Source organism: Lonchura striata, chromosome 2 (assembly GCF_050655825.1).
Source record: "Lonchura striata isolate lonStrDom1 chromosome 2, ASM5065582v1, whole genome shotgun sequence".
In the NCBI taxonomy this organism is placed as follows: Eukaryota; Metazoa; Chordata; class Aves; order Passeriformes; family Estrildidae; genus Lonchura; species Lonchura striata.
The window spans coordinates 118,985,484-119,007,880 of NC_140704.1; the positions used below are offsets into that span (position 1 = coordinate 118,985,484).

The window sequence follows — 22,397 nt, forward strand, 5'->3', positions numbered from 1 at the left end:
TCCTCTCACTCTGGGACTGTCTTAATCTCTGATCTCTCATTTTTCTTATCCACATCAACTATCACTAAAGCATGGAAGAAGGGCTCAGCATGAGTGCCCTGATTGAAAACCATCATTCAGGTTAGCCTTGGTTAGAGGCAGTCCTTCCTGCCCTCCTCCTGTTTAGGCTTAAAATCCCACAGGCATTTATTTGTGGTCCATTGAATCTTATCCGTACCATTATCTAACCCCTGAAAGACAAGAGACATTAAACAATTACTGCAATTTAAAAACAAAGAAACAAAAATAATTGTCCTCTGTTGCACAGCCATCTCCTTCTTTCCACTGCTTGTTCACTTCAGAAAACAGATCTACAAAGAGATTGGGCATAATGGGGAGACAGTAGCTCAGAAAAGCAGTTTTCTGTGAGAGAAACTGCTATTGGAATGACATCCAGGAGACAATGAAGCACCCATTCTTTGCTGGCATAACACAGCAGAAGCCCAGAACAACTGGTCACTTCTCACTGCACAATTCTTGGGAGATGTGGACTCCTTGTTTTAGACATTAAATCAGGAGTATACAATACTGCACTACTGTTGTACAACCCAAACAGATAACAGGATGCTACAAAGACATTGGAATACACTCATTTATAAACAAAAAAGCAGAGATGAACCCCAGTACTGACTTCCCACCTCTGGTCTCCAGCCATTGGCCATTTAAAAAAGAAAACCAAAACTTTCCTCACACCTGAAGCCAATTAGAAAATCTGTTCCCTGTAACAACCATGAAGTAAATGTATGGAACAATATCACTAGATCACTTTGCAGCTTCACCTGTATGGTTAACTCACTCTTCAAGTATGCCATATCTACTAAGTATTTTCATTATCATTACGTACTCTGTAGATCAGAACAAACAGCTCTTAAATCCATCTGTAAAAGTCTGACAAACAGGTTAATCTCAAAAACAGTTAAATACAATATCCAACCCATTTATTTCTGTGTCCATTTATTTAGAAAACATTCATTCAAGGAATGAAAGCTAGGACTCTTGGTACAATACCAGGTATTATCTATGCTATCATACACCCTTTTTGGAAGAATGAAAAAGAGAAAATACATACAGCTTTAGAATAATTTCACTTGTAACCACCTTAATTATAATAGCCACTCAAAATATCCACCATTGGAAAACCAATGCTAAAATAATACATTCTCTTACTTCCTTTATTTGGAGCTAGAATGCTATTATGATTTTTTTAGTTAAGCTTTTTAAAAAATAGATAATTTTGTAGGACCCACCTACAACATGCAATTGTTTTAAGTAGCATCCCTAAAAATGCTGTGTGACAGCTTCATGTGGAAAAGGCTAAAATGTAAAGAACACTGTTGTAGCCCAACAGTGAGATGTGGGTATGGTATGATTTCCTAGCCTCTGGGCATAAGGTTAAGTCACACCCACACTGATGAGACCAAACAAATATTCAAGCGAGAATTTAAGCAGAATGTTTCAGAATGGAGTGTAAACACAGACAAAGAAGAGACACAGTGTTAACACTATACAAACAAAGTGCACTGGGATGCATGCACTAAGCAAGCACTTGTGAATACTTGCTGGTCTGCATAAGTGTTATATTTATTGCAAAATAACATCTGAAACTCATATTCACCAGCTGCTCACCTATTCTCACACCAAAGCAGCTACTCTTTAAATTACACTGGGAGACCACAAGCACTGCCTTAGCTCTCAAATGTAGGAAAGCAGCTCTACTACAAGTAATTAACTGGGCACCATACTCCCACCTCTTCCTCAATTTCACAAGGAGTGAGATTAGGCCAATAATGGTCCCCTGTGAAAAGTACTGAACACTGTGATCCATTACAACAAAGCAATTTAGGATATTAATACGTCTAAACAACCACAAGTCTTCCTAATGGAAGGCTAGGCATTTTAGCCAGAATGTGGGAGGAAGGAAAGGAGGGCCTCTCCTAAGGTACTTTGTTTTCCTAAGAAAAAATAACTTAGGCAAATACTTTTGTTCACTGCTCTATGCCTTCAACTAAGACACAAGTAAGCCCTTGTATATTACATAACATTTTTCATTTCCCATACAGGAACTCCGATCACAGCTTATACAAGGAAGCATAGAAGCATTCCTCAGTATAAAAGAAGTCCCATTTTTAGGAAGCATGTTTACATAAGATTTCAAACCGATTCTAAAACCCCAACTTGCCACAGATGTTAATTGCCTACTTAAATATTGTGCACTCAATCTCTGTGATACAACCAGGTTTTTATACTAGGCTAACTCTGGCTATTTCTCATATTTTAATCCATCCATTTTTGCTCTTAAACAAATAAACATTTAAAACATAAACAGACTTTTTTATTAAATTAGGCTATAAGACATTTAAATCAGCCTTAAAAAGCTGCAATCTTCTTGTAAAATGTTAAAACGCTGATAAATATGTTTCTTTTATTCTTCACTGAAGTTTGGAAGCTCAACAACTTTTTGAAATAGATCAGATCCTTTTTAAAAAGGGCATGATAACTTATTTTTCATAGCATATAACAGTTTCTTAAATTTAAGAACTGAAAGGAAAATTGCTTTGTGTATTATCTACATGCGCAAAAGTTATTTTCAAAGAGCAGCAATAGTGTCTGTGCTGGAAAAGATGTTCTCCAAAATCTACCTTTACCAAAAGGCTCATAGGACTAAGCTTCAATCTTCTTTGCCAGTAAGTTTAAGGAATAAAAGTCTGTATCTGTCATTATGCAACATCTGGGAGGTCTTTTGGAAATGTGAACTTCAGCTAGAAGTTGAAAGCAGTATCTAAACATTCTCCACTACTGACCTAAGGAGAAAAGACTCTTTTTAATCAGAACATCAGTTCTCATTAACAATACGAAAGAAGTTAAAATTAAAGAATTAAGAGTTTGGATCAAGCAGCCTAAGCCTTTGCTGAACAAACTTTAAACAGAAACCATCTATATTAACTAAGTATTTTGCCATTTTTGAGGAAAGATGGGCAGCTTATTTTCTGATAATTCAAATAACACATGTATTTTAACCTTCTGAAACCTTTCACAGGGATGCAGAGAACAACAGTGCAGATGGTTACATGTTTGGAGATAGAAGTCCACGACTTTTAGAGGTACAACAAATTGTCATTTTGATATCAAATGACCTATGTTCTGTCCTGTATGTACTGGATTGCAAAGAACATTTTTCAATGAAGTTTTGCAGACCCTGTTGTCCTTCACATGCACATGTTCTTCAAACTTGTTTAAGCAGATTCAACTTCAAATGGTCTCTCCTCTCTCTGTAAATTACCACAAACCAAATAAGCACAAGCTGTTTGGAATGGCTGAAGAGCTTTCTGCAGGAAAGTGTGCTGCAAGCTAAAAAGACAAAGCTATTCCTGAAGTTGTAGAAAAAGTGCTGGTTTATATCTTGTGTTGGAATTGGAAATAAGCAGTCAACCTACAATTTCTGTAAAACTCATCCCCTATGACTCTGTCCAATGGAAAGAAACCCCAAACAAAAATAAGAGGTACTGAAGGAAGAGGCTGCTTCTATAGGCACAAACATCACATGATGAACAAGCCCTACATTAGAGAAAAATCTAGCATGCATCTTCAACACTGCTTGCAGAAATCAAGGACAAGAAGTAACTGCTAAAAACTATACAAGGAAATGCTGCCTTCTTTTAAAAAGGTATAAGGAAATAATTACACTGATTAAAACACTGATATTCACAACCCACCTGAACTAAAACTGGTTTACATCTTCAGGAAAGAAGTCAAAACACATTTCCTTTTTTCTCTTAAAAAGCAGAGAGTGCCACACTGTTGCTGCATATAGATTTGAATCAACCCTCTTGTGCTTTCCATTCAGGGGATACAAAATATGAGGTCATGATTCCTGATAAACCCTTTACAGTTGTCAGATGCCTATAAAAATCAAGCTTTTTTTCCTACCTAATTTATTATGGAATCACTAAAACTACAATAAGATGTAAAAGGTTTCAACAAATTCCTGTGACAAATATTTAGGTTATTTTACAAAAAAATTGGATTTTTCTTCAGTTCACCTATGTTCACCAATATATATGGTAAATGCACCTTGAGTATAAGAACTGCATGAAAACAGTCTGAAAAAAAAACCCATGGAAACTGATGTGTGAGACCACTGTCCCCTTCCTACTTCTGATTATTATTATTTTATTCTTTTTAAATACCACCACTGACAAAACCCAATGCAAGATATAGTCCCCAAACCCACACCAAACTGCTTTGCTTTGCTGTGCATCTTTCCCAGCAGGTTTTCACACCTGCTTCTTCAGACAGAGCCATCTGGAGGCTACAAAAGCACAACTTGTACTTCTCCACCAGTCATGCTTATTTGTGTGACGTTTTTTCCAGATCTGGAAGTTTTTCAATTAGTGCTTTATGGTTCATGTTGATACTGGCTATAAGTCCTCCTTCATTGCCATCTGAGCCAGTGTAACTAATTTCTTCACCAGTCAGGGTAGTCATATGGCCACCCAACGCTCTCAACACTGCATTTCCAGCACATATGTCCCACTTCTTAATGTAGGTGACATGGATATACACGTCAGCTTCTTCTTGATTCTTTTCAGGCACGTCAAGGAGGGCCAATACTTTATAGCCTAGAAGAAATGGGCAGAGGTTAAAAAAGAAAATTAACCAAGTTTTCCTGTCAAAACACATTAAAAGAACAAGACCAGGCACTCAAATATAGTTCTGGTCAAATGTTTACTCATTCATTTCTCAATCTCTGTATCATGCTCAAGTCTATCTTTCTCTCCATGGCTTTTTATTGTAATAAAAGGAAGATGTACATACCACTCTAATAAGGTAAATCCGCCCAGGACATTCCCCTTTATTGTTCACTCTGCAGTACAGAGTAATTGCTCAAAACAGTATTCGTTTTTTTATGTAATTTTTTCAAGTTTTGAACTCTTTGACCAATATTCTTGTTTCATTCATCTGTTCATGTCTTGATCCTTAACAGAGTCAAGCCCTGGACAAGACCTGTTATAATCAGTTACACTCTCACTTTCTTTGTCATTATCAAGAAGCAGTGCAAGACCTTCTTGACTAAGCAATCTGTAAGGGAATTCTGGCTTTTCGCATTAAAGACACACAAGGATACATTTCTGCAAAAATAAGGAAAAAAACCAGTGCCCTCCATTTATGTTCTGTCAGTAACATGCACAAGGACATGGCATAAGTAAAAAGTATTCTAAAATTTCTTTAAATTGAGTTTTAGGCAGATAAAAATGGACTTTAGTGATACTAATTTTCTCTTTTGACATAAATGAAATAAACAATACCAAACTCTAATGGCCTTTTTCTTAATTGCTTTTTAAAATCAACCATACAAACAGATTCTCTTCCATGATTCTGCCTGTGGTCACACAACTCCTTTTCTCCCACTGAGGCATCAGTGACTTCCATAAACACACATCAATGTGTTTCAATGAAAGGACCACAACAACATTGCTGACCCAGGCTTAGACTCAGTAACATGCTGACTTGTGAACAGCCTGAAGTCTGAACCAAGTTTGCATGTAGGTTCCTAAATACAGAAAAAAATTTGTCTCTGTTGTCAAGTGTTTGCTTTCAGTGATGTGAAGATCAAACGGCAAGAGTAAAAAGAGAAGACACCAGAGTACATACTTTTGTCTAGTGACAGCTACACCATTCAAACATTCAGAAGCAATAAAATGGATAGGATGCTTAAAAAACCAAACCTGCTCCACCAGCGGGGATTATCACAGTTTTATTTCCAAATGTCTGCCGTGCAACCTGCTCAACTTTTCCTGCATGGGAGCGGGACACAATAATCCTGGGAGTCTTCTCGTTGTAGGAGGAACGAGCTTTTACATTTGACCCACCATCCACCATTGCCCAAGCTAGAAGAGAAATAAAAATTCCACTAAGATTTACAAAAGACAATCTCTGTTATGTGAGGATAAAAGGGTACTTATATAACAATTTGTAATTGATACCTCTGACTTAATAACTCTCACTTCTGTAAAAGAGAAAGTTAGGCCTGACAGAGGATGGGGTGCATACAAGGGAAGAGAAAGAGGCCACACACACATTGGTGCATATGGCATCATCCCAAGCCTGACTGTTCTTGTGTGATACTTCCAAAAAACAGAATAAGAAGGAAAAATGTCAAGTAGTTAATATTTAGAATTTGCAATTGGAAAGGCACCAAAGTTAAAAGGATGGCTCCTACTCAGAAATACATCCACTATTTCCTCAGACAATGTTTTATGTAAGAACATAAGCCCCATATCCCTTTAAAACAGACACTAAAAATGCTATGGCATCATTTTGCTCAGAAGAATAGTAATGCTAAAGAAGGAAATAGCTCAGGAGGATAGTGTTACAAAGAAAAATATTTGATGTTGTGTCTCAGACAACAGAGAACAGAATTTAGACAACTTCCCACTTATTTCACCATGAAGTTCAAAGCCAAGCTTGGTAGGTGGTATCCCCTAACCATTAATCTGACATTTACTTAGTAAACTACCCAGCAATTTAATCTCGGGAGAGAACCAGATTGTTTGGCAACAGACTGAGCTCTGTGTAATAACAATGCTGACTGCCCTTTATTGCTTTGTATTTGTGTGGTAGTATTAGGAACAATCTGACTCAAAATGTATCAGTATTTCCAGCCTGGAAAATGAATACTTGTCACGCAGAATGACAGAATTCATTGCATCTCCTCTGATTCCATGTCTGAACATTGCACACTTCACTATTATCAAAGGAGATAAATTCTCAATGTTACAATGCTAAAAACCCATTTCTTCAGATAGGTATTGATACCTAAAAAGATATGTTCTAAAATCTCCAAGATTCTTGAAGCATATTGGAATATAGTACATACTTAAGTCACTGGTAATTAAATTCATATTTATAGACAGCAAAATATTTAGCACAAAATGTTGAGTGTTTAGTGTTTTAGGGCCAAAAAAGGACAACAAATACAAAATGCATTTATTCAGACTTAGTTTTTGTTCCAGAGCTACTGCAAAACTTCAGAACTCTAGAGGTCAGTATTGCCTAAGGGAAAATGTAAACAGCAATTCCTGTTTTAAATACACAGTAAGACATGAATACTTAAACTACTCTGAAGCTCTCAGAATTGCATGCAAATTGCCAAACATGCAGCAATACTCGCTGATACATCATTAATACTAAAGAATTAATTACTTCACAGTTGTGGCATTAAAAACATGTCAGATAATCAATAAGGCTATGCTAGACAGTCGTGCCTGTTACATACAAACAGTTGCCATTAAGATCTTTATTCAGTCTTTTTTTATTCACACTGAATAAACAGCAGCTCCTGGGTATAATTATCACAGACCCAAGCTATTCTGCTAAATGAGCAAAACACTCTTTTTGCTAAAAACTAAAAGTACACATCAAACTGGTCAGTATTTGTAGGTTTAACTTTTTTTGTTGATTGCTACAGGCATTCTAATTGAAGGGATCTTAGCTCTTTAAAATATTTTCAGTTAGTTTGTTCTAAATGCATAATTTTTATTTTAAAAAAAGGTAGCATTTTCTTTTGTGGTTTTATAGCACAGAACACATCTATAGTTCTAATTGTGGGGTCTGCTGCAATGCTCTTTTGCTGCTGGTACTATTTTCCTCATTTATACCTAGAGATGTTCTCTCAAACATCAAATTTCAATTACTACTATGACTGACTATCATGGAAATATGTGAAGGCATGAAGATACCTGTGTATGATGAGAAGGGCTTGTGGATCACACCTATTACCGGTTTACCATTTACAGCCACACAAACCATTGTCGTGACATACTGTCGAAGATCCTCTGTGGCAAAACAAGAAAGTGAGCAAGTTTACAATCAGATGCCAAGAACACAAAAGGAGATTATTTTGATTATTCTCTGAAGACTAGTTTATATTCTGCCTCTTACAGTTATGTAACTTTGATGTACCTTCAAATAACCTTTTCGTTTTCAAAAGACTTTGAAGACTTTTCAGGTTTTCAGCAATTTTTCCTGTTCAGTAGATGTAACCTATACTCCTACCAGATCTAATGCTAACAGCTGTGTCTTACGCAACATGCATTTTCATGGCAATCCGTGCCCCCCATTTGCCCTTCTCTGCCTCACCTCCTATCCTCTATTGTCTCAAAAAATGGTAATTCAAAAAACAAAGAACATCCATTGGAAAGGATAATCGTATCAATTACATGGACACACACACAAAAAAAAAAAATCCCATTTTTCTAGTTGCTCCTTAGTACTAATCAGCAAGAATTTTAGTCAGATTGCCTTGAACTGCTTATGTGATATCCTAAAATGTTTGAAAATGACGAAGACTGATTTATGCATGCTTTTCTGAAAAATGACAACAAAAAATTCCTTATATCAAGCTGAATAGAATACTTACTTAATCTCCCCTTTAAATAAACAAAACCAAAAATCTAAGATACTTAGAGCTGCCACAGTAATGACTAAAATAAAGAAATGTGTAATTCCAGTACAATCCATAATTGACAGTTACCATTTATTATAGCAATTAGTTAGTTGTAAGGATAGCAAAGTAATTTCAGAGTTGGAATATATAAAAGCAAATGTTGTAAGCTGAAAACTACAGAGATTTCATGATGCAATCTGTTCAATTAAATCATACTAGCTTTGACATAAGACACTTGAACATGAGATGTCCTTTTAAATACTTACTATCTTGTCTCCAGTGTAAAAGGCAAAGATCAGAATTACATACATGATTTGTCAACAAGAATCAGCTACCTGTGTATTCTTGTGTAGCATCTAATGGATCGATCCAAACAGTGACACTTTCTGCTGGCACCTCTTTAGGCTGTATTTTTTGCTTTATGTCTTCAGGAATACTGTGATCCCAGGAGACTGTCTCCTGATCAGCTGTATCAACACGCTCCTCAGAATTTATCTGCAGTGACACAACAAAAGTAGTTGCATTAACATATCAGATACACTAGCTGCAGTACTTGGGAAAATTACAGGTTTATTACATTTACGTTTTATCTTCCTTCATTCACCTCAAATGCAGGAATGTTTTCATTTTTTCATTATTATGATCATGTGACAAGCAATGCAAAACCACAGTCCAGAATTTTACTGTGAACCACAGCACAGCTGGACACTGTTGCTTTGGCTGCAGGTCTCTCTATTGAACATTCCCACAGTATGAATCACATTTTTTAAAATTAATATTTAAATGCAGTTGCTTCAAGTACTACAGGCAGAACATTTGACTCTGGAGAACCATACAGTACACAGACATTAGAAGGTCTAAAATTCAATTTATACAGACCAGTAGAAGCACATGGAAATGTAGAGATATACTACCACCAGATATTGTGCAGACTCTACAGACTTGGACAAGCAGAAATCTTAGTATACATATTCCTGCTGCTGGCATTGAGTTACAAGCAGAAATTTAAGCAGCTGAGTTGAATTTAACCACTGCACAACTGTCAGATGAATTTATTTCACAAACAAGTAAGTAACATCCCATACCCATTTTTAGGATAGACTGGGGTAAGGTCCTAAGATGGCCCATGAAGAATATTTCTTAACAGCAGTCAAAAGTCACATTAAAGCCTATTGTCACCTGCTACTCAGCTTAATAAACTTTATGCCACACCAGAGGGCATTTCAATACATCAAGCAGAGTTAGGCCCATTAGTGGAGCACACAGCACCGATCTGTTGAACAGAGTAACATACTGCAAAATCCAAGACAATATCCTTGTGACTACAGTAACACAATATTTTTGGATGACCAGAGACGTAGTTGCCCCAAAAGTTGTAGGCAAGTGACATAGAAAGACAATGGAAATGAAGGAGCTATCAGACAAACCTTACATAAGCAGGACTTTTACATAACTCACATGATGACAAGAAAAGGCATCACACACACCTCAACTGTAACAGGGTATTAGCCAAGGGTTAAGGACCATTTTTTCCAAGAGAACTCAAAACGAAAAAGGAAGCAGAACTGCAGCAACTCCAGCCATACATCATAGCTGTCTTCTCAAATAAGAGCAGTATTTGAAGCATTATTTGCCAAACGTGGAGCTCTTGAAGTTGCCGTGACACATTACAAATTAAACATCTGTCACTATACAATAAACCTGATGATTGCATTTTCCCTTAGGGAAAACAGTCCTGCAAAGTCAAGATGAGTAGTTCCACAGACTTGGCAGTCTCAACCTAGCCCCTGGGCAGTCTAAGTTCCACTACAGCACATGACATACCATCATAAAAAAAACATTTCCTCAACAGAAGGGGCCTCCACAAAGTTAAAGGGTTGGAACCAATGCACAAAAGGAAGAATATCTTGTTAAACCTGTTGTTACAGTACACTAGAATGTAAAGTCTGAAACGATCTGAAAGGTACTGTTTTCAGAGAAACACCACCTACTCTATCTCAGATTTTGTAGCAGTGGCCATAACACTGCAGCATTTATAATGCTTGTGAGGAGTCTCTCTCAACAGACATGATTATTCCACTAGAAAAAAAACTGGGGAAAGAGTGAAAAAGTTGCATAGACATCTGGAGAAAGTAAGAAAAAGAAAAACAAAACACAAAAACAAAACCCCAAAGTGGGTAATTCGTTCTTCCATTCATATGACCATTTACTCTGCAGCTTTGGCTGAATACTTGCCTGAAAGGGGTTCACCAACCCTTAAAACTTCTTTTATTCTTCCTTTTTTCTTTTTTGTTTTGTTAATGAAGGAGAATATACCTGGAAAACATGCCTCTGTGTTAATTCTATGTTCCTACTTGTCATTCTCATTTGCTGGCAGCCTCCAGAGGCCATGACCTTACACTTTAAACTTTTCTCATGCAATATGGATATATAGTTCACTTCAATCCCAAATCCTCACTCATAAGTTAGGAGTAGCTATAGTAGAAAGACAGTAACAAGGCCAAATATTTCAGGCACTAGATCTTATTTAAAAAAGATGCTCTGGGGTTAATTGCCATTGCCTAACAGCTGTAAGGTGTAAAGTCCCATCTGGGAAATTTCTGGAAGCTGAGCACTGACATGAAGGTTAACAACATTTTGGCAATCTTCCCCAGTTATGCTTGAAGCAAAAGCCCTCCACAAAGAACTGCATCAAACACAGAGGTTTAACAAAATATATGTAAATCATGCATGGAATACTGCTGAAAAGTAAAAAAAACCCCAAACAACCCACCAAAAAAACCCTATTATTTCCTAAACAAGACAGTCTGGCTGCATCTCCCCAGTACAGAGCTTCCCAAAACCAGCCTATAAGGTGCAGGAATTCCACAACAAATGAGGGATGCTGCTCATGGGAGCCAGTAGCAGAAGTCCAACACCAATACCAGGATCAGTCCACGGTGTGCCTTCCAAAACAGCCAGGCATTTCCAGCCTTCAGAAACCTCTGCAAAGAGAACACTCCTGTCCAGCAGACCGATGATGGAACACAGATCTGCTCAGGAACACAGGAAGCAACTCCAGCACACCACAGACTTGTCTGGATAAATGCAGTGCTCTGAACAGCCAACAGTCCTGGCCACCCAAAGACTTCAGGGAACCTCACAGTGGATCTTTGTCCTGTGCTGGTTTAGTCCCTAACAGCACTTCATGCTGTCTTTGTGGCAGCTTATCACCCAAAAAACCTGTCTGAATACTAGCTAGCTGTCCCTGGCATGGTGCACAACTTCAGGCTTCTTCCTGGTCTGAAAGATTGGAATGCAACTAAATTTGAATTCACCCATCGAAGATAAGTTAAAGTGAAAAAATATATTCAGACACATGTCCTCTGAAATCCAAATCTAAGTGCTGTTTCATTAGAGAATAAAACATGAACAACACAAACACGGTATCACGCCTATATTATAAAAATACCAATTAAGCTGCTGAAACAGAAAAAAAAAACCACCAAAAAAAACCCCAAACAAAACAACCCCCACCCCCCCCCTCTCTCCAGAGTTCAGGTAATAAGAAATATTAACATTTACCAGTCAGAATATGAACATAACAGTATTCCAGGTATTACCTTTCAAAATCAGAGACTGGAACAGGTTGCCCAGAGAGGTAGTAGATGCCCTATCCATCAAGTGTTCCAGGACAGGTTGGATGGTGCTCTGAGCAACTTGATTGAGTTGAAGATGTCTCAGCTCATTGCAAGGAGGTTGGGCTAGATGGCCTTTAAAGACCTCTTTGAACCCACATTATTCTGATTCTATGACTCAATGGATAAGTCTATTGATTTGAATGGAACCAAGGAAATGAAAAGCCTGGAGGCCTGCAAGCCTGGAGTGTGCACAGGAGAACATCAGTAAAACATTAATAAGTGATTGTTTTTGTTTTGTTGGTGCACAACTAATTTGTTGCTGCATGACCAATTAAGCCACTCAAACTGAAAAAAAACCCCACCTAAAAGCCCCCCAGACAAAACACTTGCTCTTTCATATCTTCACCAATGACAATAGTAAGATCAAATGGACCCTCAGGAAGTTTGCAGATGACATGAAGCCAAACAGTATACTTGACACAGCAGAAAGAAGGGATATTGTCCTGAGTGACCAGACAATCTTGAGAAGCTGGCTCATGAGAACCTCTTTAAGTTCAAAAAGTCCAAGTGCAAGATACTGCAGATGGTTTGGGGTAATCCCAGGCATGAGTACAGTCTGGAGGAACCCACTGAGAGCAGCCTAACAGAGAATGACTTGGGTTAATCATGGATGTGTGCTCACAGCCCAGACAGCTAATTGCCTTCTGGGATGCATCAAAAAAGCAGCATGGCCAGCAGGTGGAGGGAAGTGATTCTTCCTCTCTCTCTACCCTGGTGAGACCCCACCTGGAGTGCTGCAACTAGGTATGGAGTCCTCAGCACAATAATGATGTGGACCTGTTAAGAGTGGATCCAGAGAAGGGCCAAAAAGATGAAAGGGATTAACACCTCTCCTATTAAGACACACTGAGAGCTGGGTTTATTCAGCCTGGAAGAGAGAGAAGGCTCCTGGGAGACCTTAAAGCAGCCTTCCAGTGCTTAAATGGTGTTTATAAAAAAGAGAGGGAGACTAATTTTTTACATGGACAGATAGGGATAGGACAAGGAGAAATAATTTCCAACTAAAAAAGAAGAGATTTGCCTTAGATTTTAAAAATAAATTCTTTACTGTGAGGGTGATGAGCCACTGAAGCATATTGCCTCGAAAAGTTGTGAATGCCTCATCCCCCCAGGTGTTCAAGACCAGACTGGATAGGGCTTTGAGCAGCTTGATCTAGTGAAAAGCATTCCTGCCCATGACAGGGTAGCTGGAACAAGATGATCTCTAACATCCCTTCCAACAAAAGTAATTTTATGACTCCACAATACCCACAGCTACACATCTTGGAAGGTATAGTGGCCTATGAGGTAGCTGCATGGGACTGTAATTGATTTGCTCCTATGTGACTGTGCTTCAGAGCTGTCTCAACTCAGAGGAGAGTGGTTCAACCAGCAGTTTTCAGGATTTTCTCCACTTAGAGACCCCTTCAACCACTTCTGCTGCACTGCACCCAAGTGCAAGCCCATACTCACTGTGCTACAGGACAGACTGTTTTATCTCCATTGGCTCTATTTCTCTGTTTTTCTCCTCAAATGTATCAGAGGTGAAAGCTGTTTCAGCTCCTCACAGCATCACTACATACACAAATCCTGTGAAGGAATCAGATGCCAAAACCTCTGAATGTAAACACCCACTAGACAAGTCAGGACATATCAATATGCTCAACAGGAGAGCACCCTACAGGAGAGCAAAAAGCACTCAAAGCATCATTATTTCCAGTATATGTGGAAAATATCCAACCTACTATAGTTACAAAACAAGGCTCCAGAATCTGTTACAGAGGGAGGGGTGTGCTTTCACACCAAGACTTTCACCAAGACTTAGCTCACCTGCATCCAGGACCATTCATGATCTCTTCCTTATACCTTTCGAATTTGGGGGTGGTGAATAGCAGTTTTCACTATGAATGAAAACTGCTTCTTGAAAGCTTGGGTAAATTAACTCTGAAAAGAATGCAAACTGGGAAATCAAAGTACCACTTCTTTTTGTAAATGCAAAATGCCTTTGAGCTTTAAAAAATTTGAATAGTAGCCTTACTGGCATAGTAAAAGAAACCAAAAAAAAACCAACCTGATTTTAATCAATACACTGACATTTTTAAAGCCAGCTGCTTACTTTTGAAAAGGTTCTTTTCCTCCTTAGATTACCACAACATATTAGAAAGGAAAAATAAGCTTTATATGTGATCTTCATGCGTCTCAAAAATGTTCCTTTTGCCAAGGTTCAATTACATAGCTTTAGCAAGGCAGATTTTGTTATGAATGGAAAGAAGACCTTGTAGAATCATATGGTTTTCTCAAAAAAAAAAAAAAAAACCAAAAAAAACCAAAAAAAAACCAAACTTATTAAAAGGTAATTAAGTTTAGAAATTATAAGTTTAAAGTCCTAACTTTTAATTAAGTTTAAAACTATGAAGTATATTTGTATATAAATGTATAAGGTATAAAATAATGAGAGGCATAAAAGCCACTGGTCTCACGTTGCCATGGATTTGATCAGAAAACAACAAATATTTCTATAATTATACCACAACACTGAAAAAGAACACATGCCTTTTTCAAGGCACCTAAATCAAGGCAGACAAAGGTTTTCCTCTATCATCAACTACATCTTTATTTTAGCAACAAGAAGTTACTAAATGCAGAAACAAGATGACAGAATATGTAAAGAATCTGGATAAGTCTAAATGTCAAGAAGCTCAAAAAGTGCTTATCAAAACTCATTAGGTGACTTTGGCCATGAAGCCAGCAGGAAGCAGACTGAAACAAACAGGATTTAATAAATGATAAAGACATATCCAATGACAACTCTGCTTCTATAGACTAACGATGAATAGTGGCTGGTGAAAACAACAAAAGTGGAATTGAGGGCATCAGCACGGATCACAGAATTCACTGTTCTCACTAGTAATCTGCAGAAACAACTAGAATTTTAGAACAGGAAAATAAAGCGACTTGCTCATCAGCTCACACAAGTGGTTTCAGTAGATGGCAAAAGTCTCCATTCCAGTTTTATACAGACCCAAGTCTAGCAAAGAGAGATTACTTGCTTGTCACAAGAGTTGTAAAACTTCATTTTAAGAAAACATCCAAATAAAGACAGATTTGAAATCTACCAACAAAATAAGCAATACTTAAAAACATCCACTGTCAGTGAGTGGATACACTAAAAAATTCAGCTCTCCAGATGCTCAGATGATAGATTAAACACCAACAGTGTACAAACAAGCCAAATGAACTATTTGTAATTGCATCTGAAAGGATACTCACAGAACTCATTAGCATAAAGTTACAGCCTAACTTCATTTTTATTCAGAGAGAGTGGGCATAAGTCATCTGGTATCATCTGGAACCCATATTAGGAGATGCATTATCTCCAGACAACATCTATTACTGAGATTTCAGATTAACATTCATATTTCTTGTTTTACTTAGAAACCCACTGTCAGTGGGTTCTGCAAAGATCATCTGGGTCAGAAGAACATTAATTTTAATAAAAGCCCTAAGAGCTGAGGAAGCTATCTCACAACATGAAAAGACAGATTACAGAACCTAGTCACTAAAGTGCAATACCTCTAAAGTTTAAATAGAATTTCCTTTTATAACCTACTTCTTTAAATATCTATCTTTCACAAAGAATCACTATCAGTTGCAGAGCTTGCCATCTCAGATGAAATTTCAGGTTTTTAGGTATAGTAGTTGGCACTGTGATCAGAAGCCTGTAAACAGTGAGCTGAAACCTAGACAGTACTTCAGATAGCCTGATAAAAAAGGAATGCTTGGAGTCATTAATCCTCAAAAGTCAGATTAATTTAGAAGAAAATCAAAGTAAAAGTTCTATGTTCTAAAAGTTTTATTTCAAGTGTTGATTCCAGCATTATCATGCATAAGCTTGAATTGTGGTATTTATCATCAGTCTTAACTGGGAAAGAGACATAAGAACATTTGGATTTGGAATAGTGACAAGACTCATAAAAAGATCCTCAGAGAGAAAGACTGGGACAGAAGAAGACTTGATTTCCACCACAGTCACAATATTAAAAAAAGGGAGCAAACAAGATGAAACGCTATTCAGTATTTACACTAGAAGACAAGAGATATAGCTGGTGCAACTCTAGAAAAAAAATAAGCAAAAACAGCTCAAAATGAAAATGTTGGGCGGAATACAATCTGACCAGTAAGACTGAAGCCTGCATCCTGTGAAAATAACTCTAGTGTAGTACAGCAGTGAAATAGCAGAATTGTGTGAGTCACTTTAAAATTGGCTTTTCCAGTCAGAGGACAAGAGGTAATCTGGTCAAAGTTCAAGTTTAAGGAACAGTCTGTCAATCATTCCTGCCTTTGTGACCAAGTAAGGCTGGTCCTTCCAATGTCGTGGAGATGGGTTGTAGTGGGAAGTGAACCAGCATATTCCTAAAAAATCTTTATTTTAAATAACTTTTATTTTAAATTTTTACTTGAGATGCAGTTACCAAGATCCTGACTGATCCCTGGACAGGCTACATTAAAAGAGTAAGATCCTAAGGCATGATGCTGAGAGAGATCTTTTAGCAGGTAGTGTTGCTGAAACCCTGCTATTGTGAGATCATTTCTTCACAGAAGTTCTTCTGAGCAGAACATACCAGTCTTTCTGGCTATTCTATCACTGAATTTGGAAAGAATGCCTCCTCACTCCACTCCCACCCCAGCAGCAGGGCTGGGTAAATTATGTCCTTAATCTCCTCCTAATTCCCACCACAGTCCTTATCACACCACCACTGTGCCAGCACAGTGCCACCACAGCACAGCACAGTTAAGTGCTACATGGAGAACCAACCAGGAAAGAAGTAACCCAGAAAAGATAAACAAAATAAATAAAAAATGAAAGCAGTAGAGGAGATGATTACAGCTGGATCAGAGTTTTAACTCTTTCTTAGCATGACAAATGAATGAGGACAACATATTGGTAATGCAGGAGCAGTAACACCTCAAACCTGTAACTGCAGTTGAGAACTTCACCAAGAGAAAGTGATACACATGTTTTACGTTAAGTATATTTTAAAATCAACTGTACAAAGATGCTTCATTTACTGCTGGATGTTGAGTGTAATCACTGGGTAATACTCAAGACAGTAATAAATGACTAGCTAGCCACTTTTTCCCTTATCTTTCTCAGGCCTATTTCTGAGGGATATAAAAACACCACCACTAAGTCTAAACAATCTACACAGTTAAAAAACACAATTGAGCTGCTCCTACCTAGGTCTTACCTAACATAGCCTTGAGAAGTCTGAACTGATGCAAATGCATCTATTTATATCAAACAGAGCAGTTGATGTCAGCAGTGGAGTTCCTCTTCCTCTGTAGAGACAATACCTTTACTCAAGAGAACAAAGGCAAACACTTTCTGTGGGATTTTCTCCCCTCATATTTTGAAAGGGCTTTTTATATAAATCCCAACTCTTAGTATTGTTAAGACTTCTTCCAGATTTATTTCTGCTTCTGCATGTGAGAAGCCTAACTCTTCTATCTTCTCTTAATAACCACACTTCAAGAGATTCAGATCTGCTTCAGAAAGACTGTTTGCATGCTTTCCCTTTTTATTTCCAGCAGTACAAAAGAAGGAACACAATGCTGTACACTGACTTAAGTTTATTTCAGTTGAATGACTATTTCCCAAGGCTATTTTGAAATATTGGAAAGCCACAGTTACTCTTCGAGAATCACAGAGTAATAGAATGGTTTGGGCTGGAAGGTACCTTCCAGATGTCCCTCCAACCTCCCTGCCATGTGTTGGGATACCCTCCACTAAACCAGGTTGCTCAAGGCTTTATTCGGCCTGACCTTGAACACTTCTAGGGAGCAGTCATCCACAACTTCTCTGGGCAACCTGGTCCAGTGCCTCACCACTCCCACAGAAAAGAATTTTGTCCTGAAGTCCGATATAAACCTGCCCTCCTCCAGCTGAGAGACATTCCCCCTTGTCCTGTCAACACATGTCCTTGTACAAAGCACCTCTCCAGGTCTCCTACAGCCCCCTTCAGATACTGAAAGGCTCTGCAACGTCTCACAGGAGCCTTCTCTTGTCCAGACTGAAAAACTCCATTTCCTTTGCTTTACAGGCATATTTTAGCACCTAGTTTTTGTTCTTGTTCATCTTCCTTCTGGATGCAGCATTTGGCAACAATTTAAATACAGAGGTTCTCCTGTTAAGCTCAACAACATCAGGATGTGAAAAAATCAGCATTTTGCATAAGCTTACTCTTGGAATTATAGCCCTTTTTGTTTGACAGCTTTTATTAGCATCATCTTCTCTAGCAAGGAAAGAAGAGGAGGTTTCCTTGACTTCAGCAGCATCTTTTACTCTGGAATGTCACTCTGTGCAGGGGAATAGGATTACAGATATAAAGAAGGTATTTCTTACATGATGCAATTTATACTGCCTCAGAAAATCCTCTATAATCCCTATATTCCCACCAAGACTCAGCAGGTCTGTTCTATGAAAGAGCTGCAGTTTTAGATGGGTTGCTCTGAAGTTATACTTGAAGGATTTAGTAGATTGAGATGATACCTTGCCTTCACACCTGAGAAGCACAGATAGTATGTATACAGTAGTAAAATAAAGCTTTTATTTTAGTTTGAGCAAATGTTTATGAATACATCTTCATCATGGACTTTGAGAGACAAAATGTCTTATCAGTGTATATACATCTTAGTGAGTTTAAACACCACATGAGGTAAGTTTTATTATACCCATCATGTTCTTAGAATACTTAATGTCCCACAGCTGATCTGTCAGACTGAATAACTCCAGATCACCTGAAAAATTTGTCAAGTACACTCATCCCAGATATCCTCAGTGCCAAAGCTCAGTCAATATAAGGAAGAATTGGGAACAAGAAAAGACATACTCCTGATATTTTCCAGCTCCACAGACTTATGCACACATTTTTAGTTTTATACTACCTTTGAGAACACATCTGCACTTTCAAAAGTACCTTCTAGACTTAAAGATTAGCAGCACACATCACCTGTGAGAAAGATAAAAGGGAGTAAAAATTTTTTAAAAGTAGATGTTTAAAGTTAACACCCTCTGCCAGAAAGACACAAGTCAGACTGTCACTGCTAAAAATCCCAGGCTCCAGAGCAGAGTTTACATGTGACCACAGAGCAAGCAATACACAGTTCACTGTGTTCTTCAGGCCCAGACAGAAGCCCCAGCCTTCCCCAGAAGCACAGGCAACTCTTACACATATATTAATGAAGTCGCTCCATCTGTGAAAGGGGAGAAAGCATAGTTTTCAAGCCAGCTAAGCTGTAAAGCCAAGATCTCTAAGGGCGCTGAATAATGCAAGAGAACAGGAGTCAATACTTTTTCTTTATTTAACACTGGGCCTGTGAAGGTGCCTTGTCACCAACAGACAATCCAGGAAATCTTCAAAACAGAACCTGCATAATCTTTCTGTAGAGGAAGATTAGTCACATCTCAAGTTCATTTCAAACACTGAAGAATTTATTGTTTCCTCTACATTTCATATTCATTAAGTTCTTTACAATACTTTAAAACCCCACCAAAACAAAAAAAAAAGCAAAAAATGCCAACAAAAAACTACACACTTTTTTGTAGAACTTTCAAAAGAGCTACTGAAAATTGAATAGTAACTCGATAATGAAAAACTGGACTTAGCTACTTTTTCTCTCAACCCATCCAGCAGAAGCACACAATCAGCACATCTGAGATCCAAATTTAGGGCTTTCTATCCATTTCAAATGGCCATGAAAAGCTAAGGAACTTAACATAGAAAGACAGAAGTTCCCATTGATTGAAGCAGAAACGCCAATAAAACCCAAAAATCCTCGAAATATAATTCAAAGGTTTGGGTGCGACCTGAAGAGATAAACCCAGATTTCCTAAGTGAAGGAGAGCAGGAAGGGGTGTACACCTCTAAAAGCAAAGTAAACTCATTTTGCTCAGGTAGGCAGTGATCCACAGTATTGACACAGCTAAGCTTATCTGCTGTCCCACAGCCACAGGCGCTAAACGCTCGGTTATTGCAGCGCTATGTCCTTAAGCCTCGAATTCTCAGCCGCCGCTCCCGGCTCTCCCCATAACTGACCGCAGGAAGGACAACTGGCAGGAAAGATAACTACCAAAACAACTGCATTCCTAATCTCTGCATCTTAACCGTAGGCGGAATTTGCGCTGCGCAATTATCCTGCATCCTCAACCACAGAGCTCACGATCCGCACCAGCGAGACCCGCTGTTTCCGCCACCCCTCCATGGCCGTGGTGTTCGGTACTGCTTCACCTCGCGTGGCTACGCTTGCAACACGCTCCAACTGTTCCCCCTGCAACCCAACACCCACGGGAGCAGCGTGAGGCGGCACCGGCACAAATTCAGCGGGAGGGGAAGGAAAGGCGCGCCCGGGAGCAGCGCTCTCCCGGGCCCGCGGCAGCCCCCGCCCCGCGGAGGGCGCCTGGCACCCACCTGCACGGCGGGGAAGGCGCCCTTCAGCAGGTAGAACATCCTGCGGTTCGACAGGAGGTCGCCGGTGGTCAGCTGCTCCTCGGCCCCCTCCCGCGTCTTCCCCTTCGCCTTGGCGTTGAGGACGTTCCCCTCGCGGACCCGCTTCACCTCCTCGCCGCCCCTGACGGCGGCCAGCACGGACACGGCCAGCAGCTCCCGCAGGTCCACGGCGCCGCCGGGCGCTGAGCCGTGCGGCGTCTCGGGCCCGCCGGCCGCCGGCTCGCTCAGCATGAAGAAGGCGAAGCGGCCGGCCAGGAAGCCGGAGTAGAGGTGGTAGAGGACGCCCAGCCCCAGCAGGCAGAACACGGCCATGCCGAGCGGCGAGAGGCGGATGCCCATGGGGGCCATGGCCGGGGCGCGGGCGGGCGGCGGGGCCGGGCGGTCACCACAGTCCCATGGCACGGCCGGGACGCTCCGCTCCGCGGCGGCGCCGGGCCGGCTCCACGCTCGCGGCCGGCGGCAGCGCCGTCTGTATCCGGGTCAGGCGGGGGCGGAGCCGCCGTGCGCTGGGCACGTCCCGCGGCCCCGGCTCTGCGCCGCCCGCCGCTGCCTGCCGTGCTCTTCCACGGCAGCGCACGCTGGCCATCGCCCGCTGGCTCTCCTGGGGGCTTGGGGTGATCTTTTCCTCCTTTTATGCAGCAGATGCCCCAGGAGCCCGCAGTGGTGATGCCGAGCGAGCTGCTCCACCCGCGGGGCAGGAGCTAGAGCCTGAGCAGAAGCCCGCCCGGCACCCTGGGAGGGAGTTTTCTCATGGAAATTGCTGTTGGCATAAATAGCCCCTAAATTTCTGAAGGTGCACTGTTAGCGGTGCTGAGCATTATTGCTGAGCAGCTCTTGTTTTTGCCATAGTGGTTCGGGAAGTTCTCTGACCCATGTTCCTCCAAGAATTCCTCTCATTCAGTAAAATGAAGCAAATCCAACTGTTTCCTCAGCCATGTGACATGATAAAAGCCTACCTGTCTTAATTTATACTTTTTCTTTGCACCTCAGTTGTTTTGGGGGAGTGTGAAACTTCATAGCTGGGATGGACATCTGGGGTGGGAAGCAGGAAGAGTCGCTGATTCCTTTCTGTTCTAATTTCTGATTCCTTTTAGTAGTTTTCAATAAATTACAAGCAAAAGAGCTGTGTTGATTCAGCATTGTTTGAATTAATTACATTATTTTATTCTAGCAATGTTCTTGTGTGTTGATACACAGGTTGTAGAAACATCTTGGTAGTGACTGTGGGAAGAAGTAATTATTAGGGATCATGCATTATGACTTTTCTTGGGCATTTTTTTTTTTCAAGTGTTAAACTTACATAATCAAGAATGTGAAAACTATAAAGACCAAAATTGAGACCAGCCTTGCAAACTGATGTTGCCCTATAGTCTCCTCTGCATTTCCATTGTAATGGCATCTACATTTACATGGTTACGTATCCACTATCCTGCAGGATTGTACCCTCCCTGAAGTGCAAGTGTACGTGCAGGGAGTGAAAATTAAAGGAACATGGAATGAGAAAGCATTTAATTTGAATTCAGGAGCTGGGATTCCGGAGTTGGGTTCTACTCCAACTATGCTGAGGTTAAACTTTATGTGCTGTCAGGCAAAAACTAGAACATCCATGTTGTCCAGCTTCCCATTCTTTTAAGGTGCAAATTGTTGATTTTATTGTTTATTTTTTTTCTGTGCAGTTGCTTCTCTGGTGGAATGAGAACTTGAAAGGATACACTGATCATTTTCCTTAAAATTGATTTTACAGTT

The 22,397-nt window shown here is 39.7% G+C and overlaps 1 protein-coding gene across 1 annotated transcript; it reads right to left on the reverse strand.

Annotated features, from left to right (window-relative positions):
• Nucleotides 1–960: 960 nt before the first annotated feature.
• On the reverse strand, nucleotides 961–21,124 carry BPNT2 (3'(2'), 5'-bisphosphate nucleotidase 2). Its single transcript, XM_021555674.4, has 5 exons — nucleotides 20,613–21,124; nucleotides 8,821–8,980; nucleotides 7,779–7,874; nucleotides 5,766–5,927; nucleotides 961–4,658 (listed from the first exon to the last, which is right to left on the reverse strand). The coding sequence occupies exons 1-5, from the start codon at nucleotides 20,997–20,999 to the stop codon at nucleotides 4,387–4,389; spliced, it is 1,077 nt and encodes a 358-aa protein (XP_021411349.3). The 5' UTR covers nucleotides 21,000–21,124; the 3' UTR covers nucleotides 961–4,386.
• Nucleotides 21,125–22,397: the final 1,273 nt, after the last annotated feature.

What these genes read in the sequence shown, in the direction of transcription:
- BPNT2 (XM_021555674.4), bottom strand. Translation starts at nt 20,999, where the DNA reads ATGGCCCCCATGGGCATCCGCCTCTCGCCGCTCGGCATGGCCGTGTTC. An exon ending in GCGCCTTCCCCGCCGTGCAG is followed by an intron (nt 8,981 to 20,612) that starts GTGGGTGCCAGG and finishes GTGTCACTGCAG; the next exon opens with ATAAATTCTGAGGAGCGTGT. An exon ending in AATCCCCGCTGGTGGAGCAG is followed by an intron (nt 4,659 to 5,765) that starts GTTTGGTTTTTT and finishes CATTTCTTCTAG; the next exon opens with GCTATAAAGTATTGGCCCTC.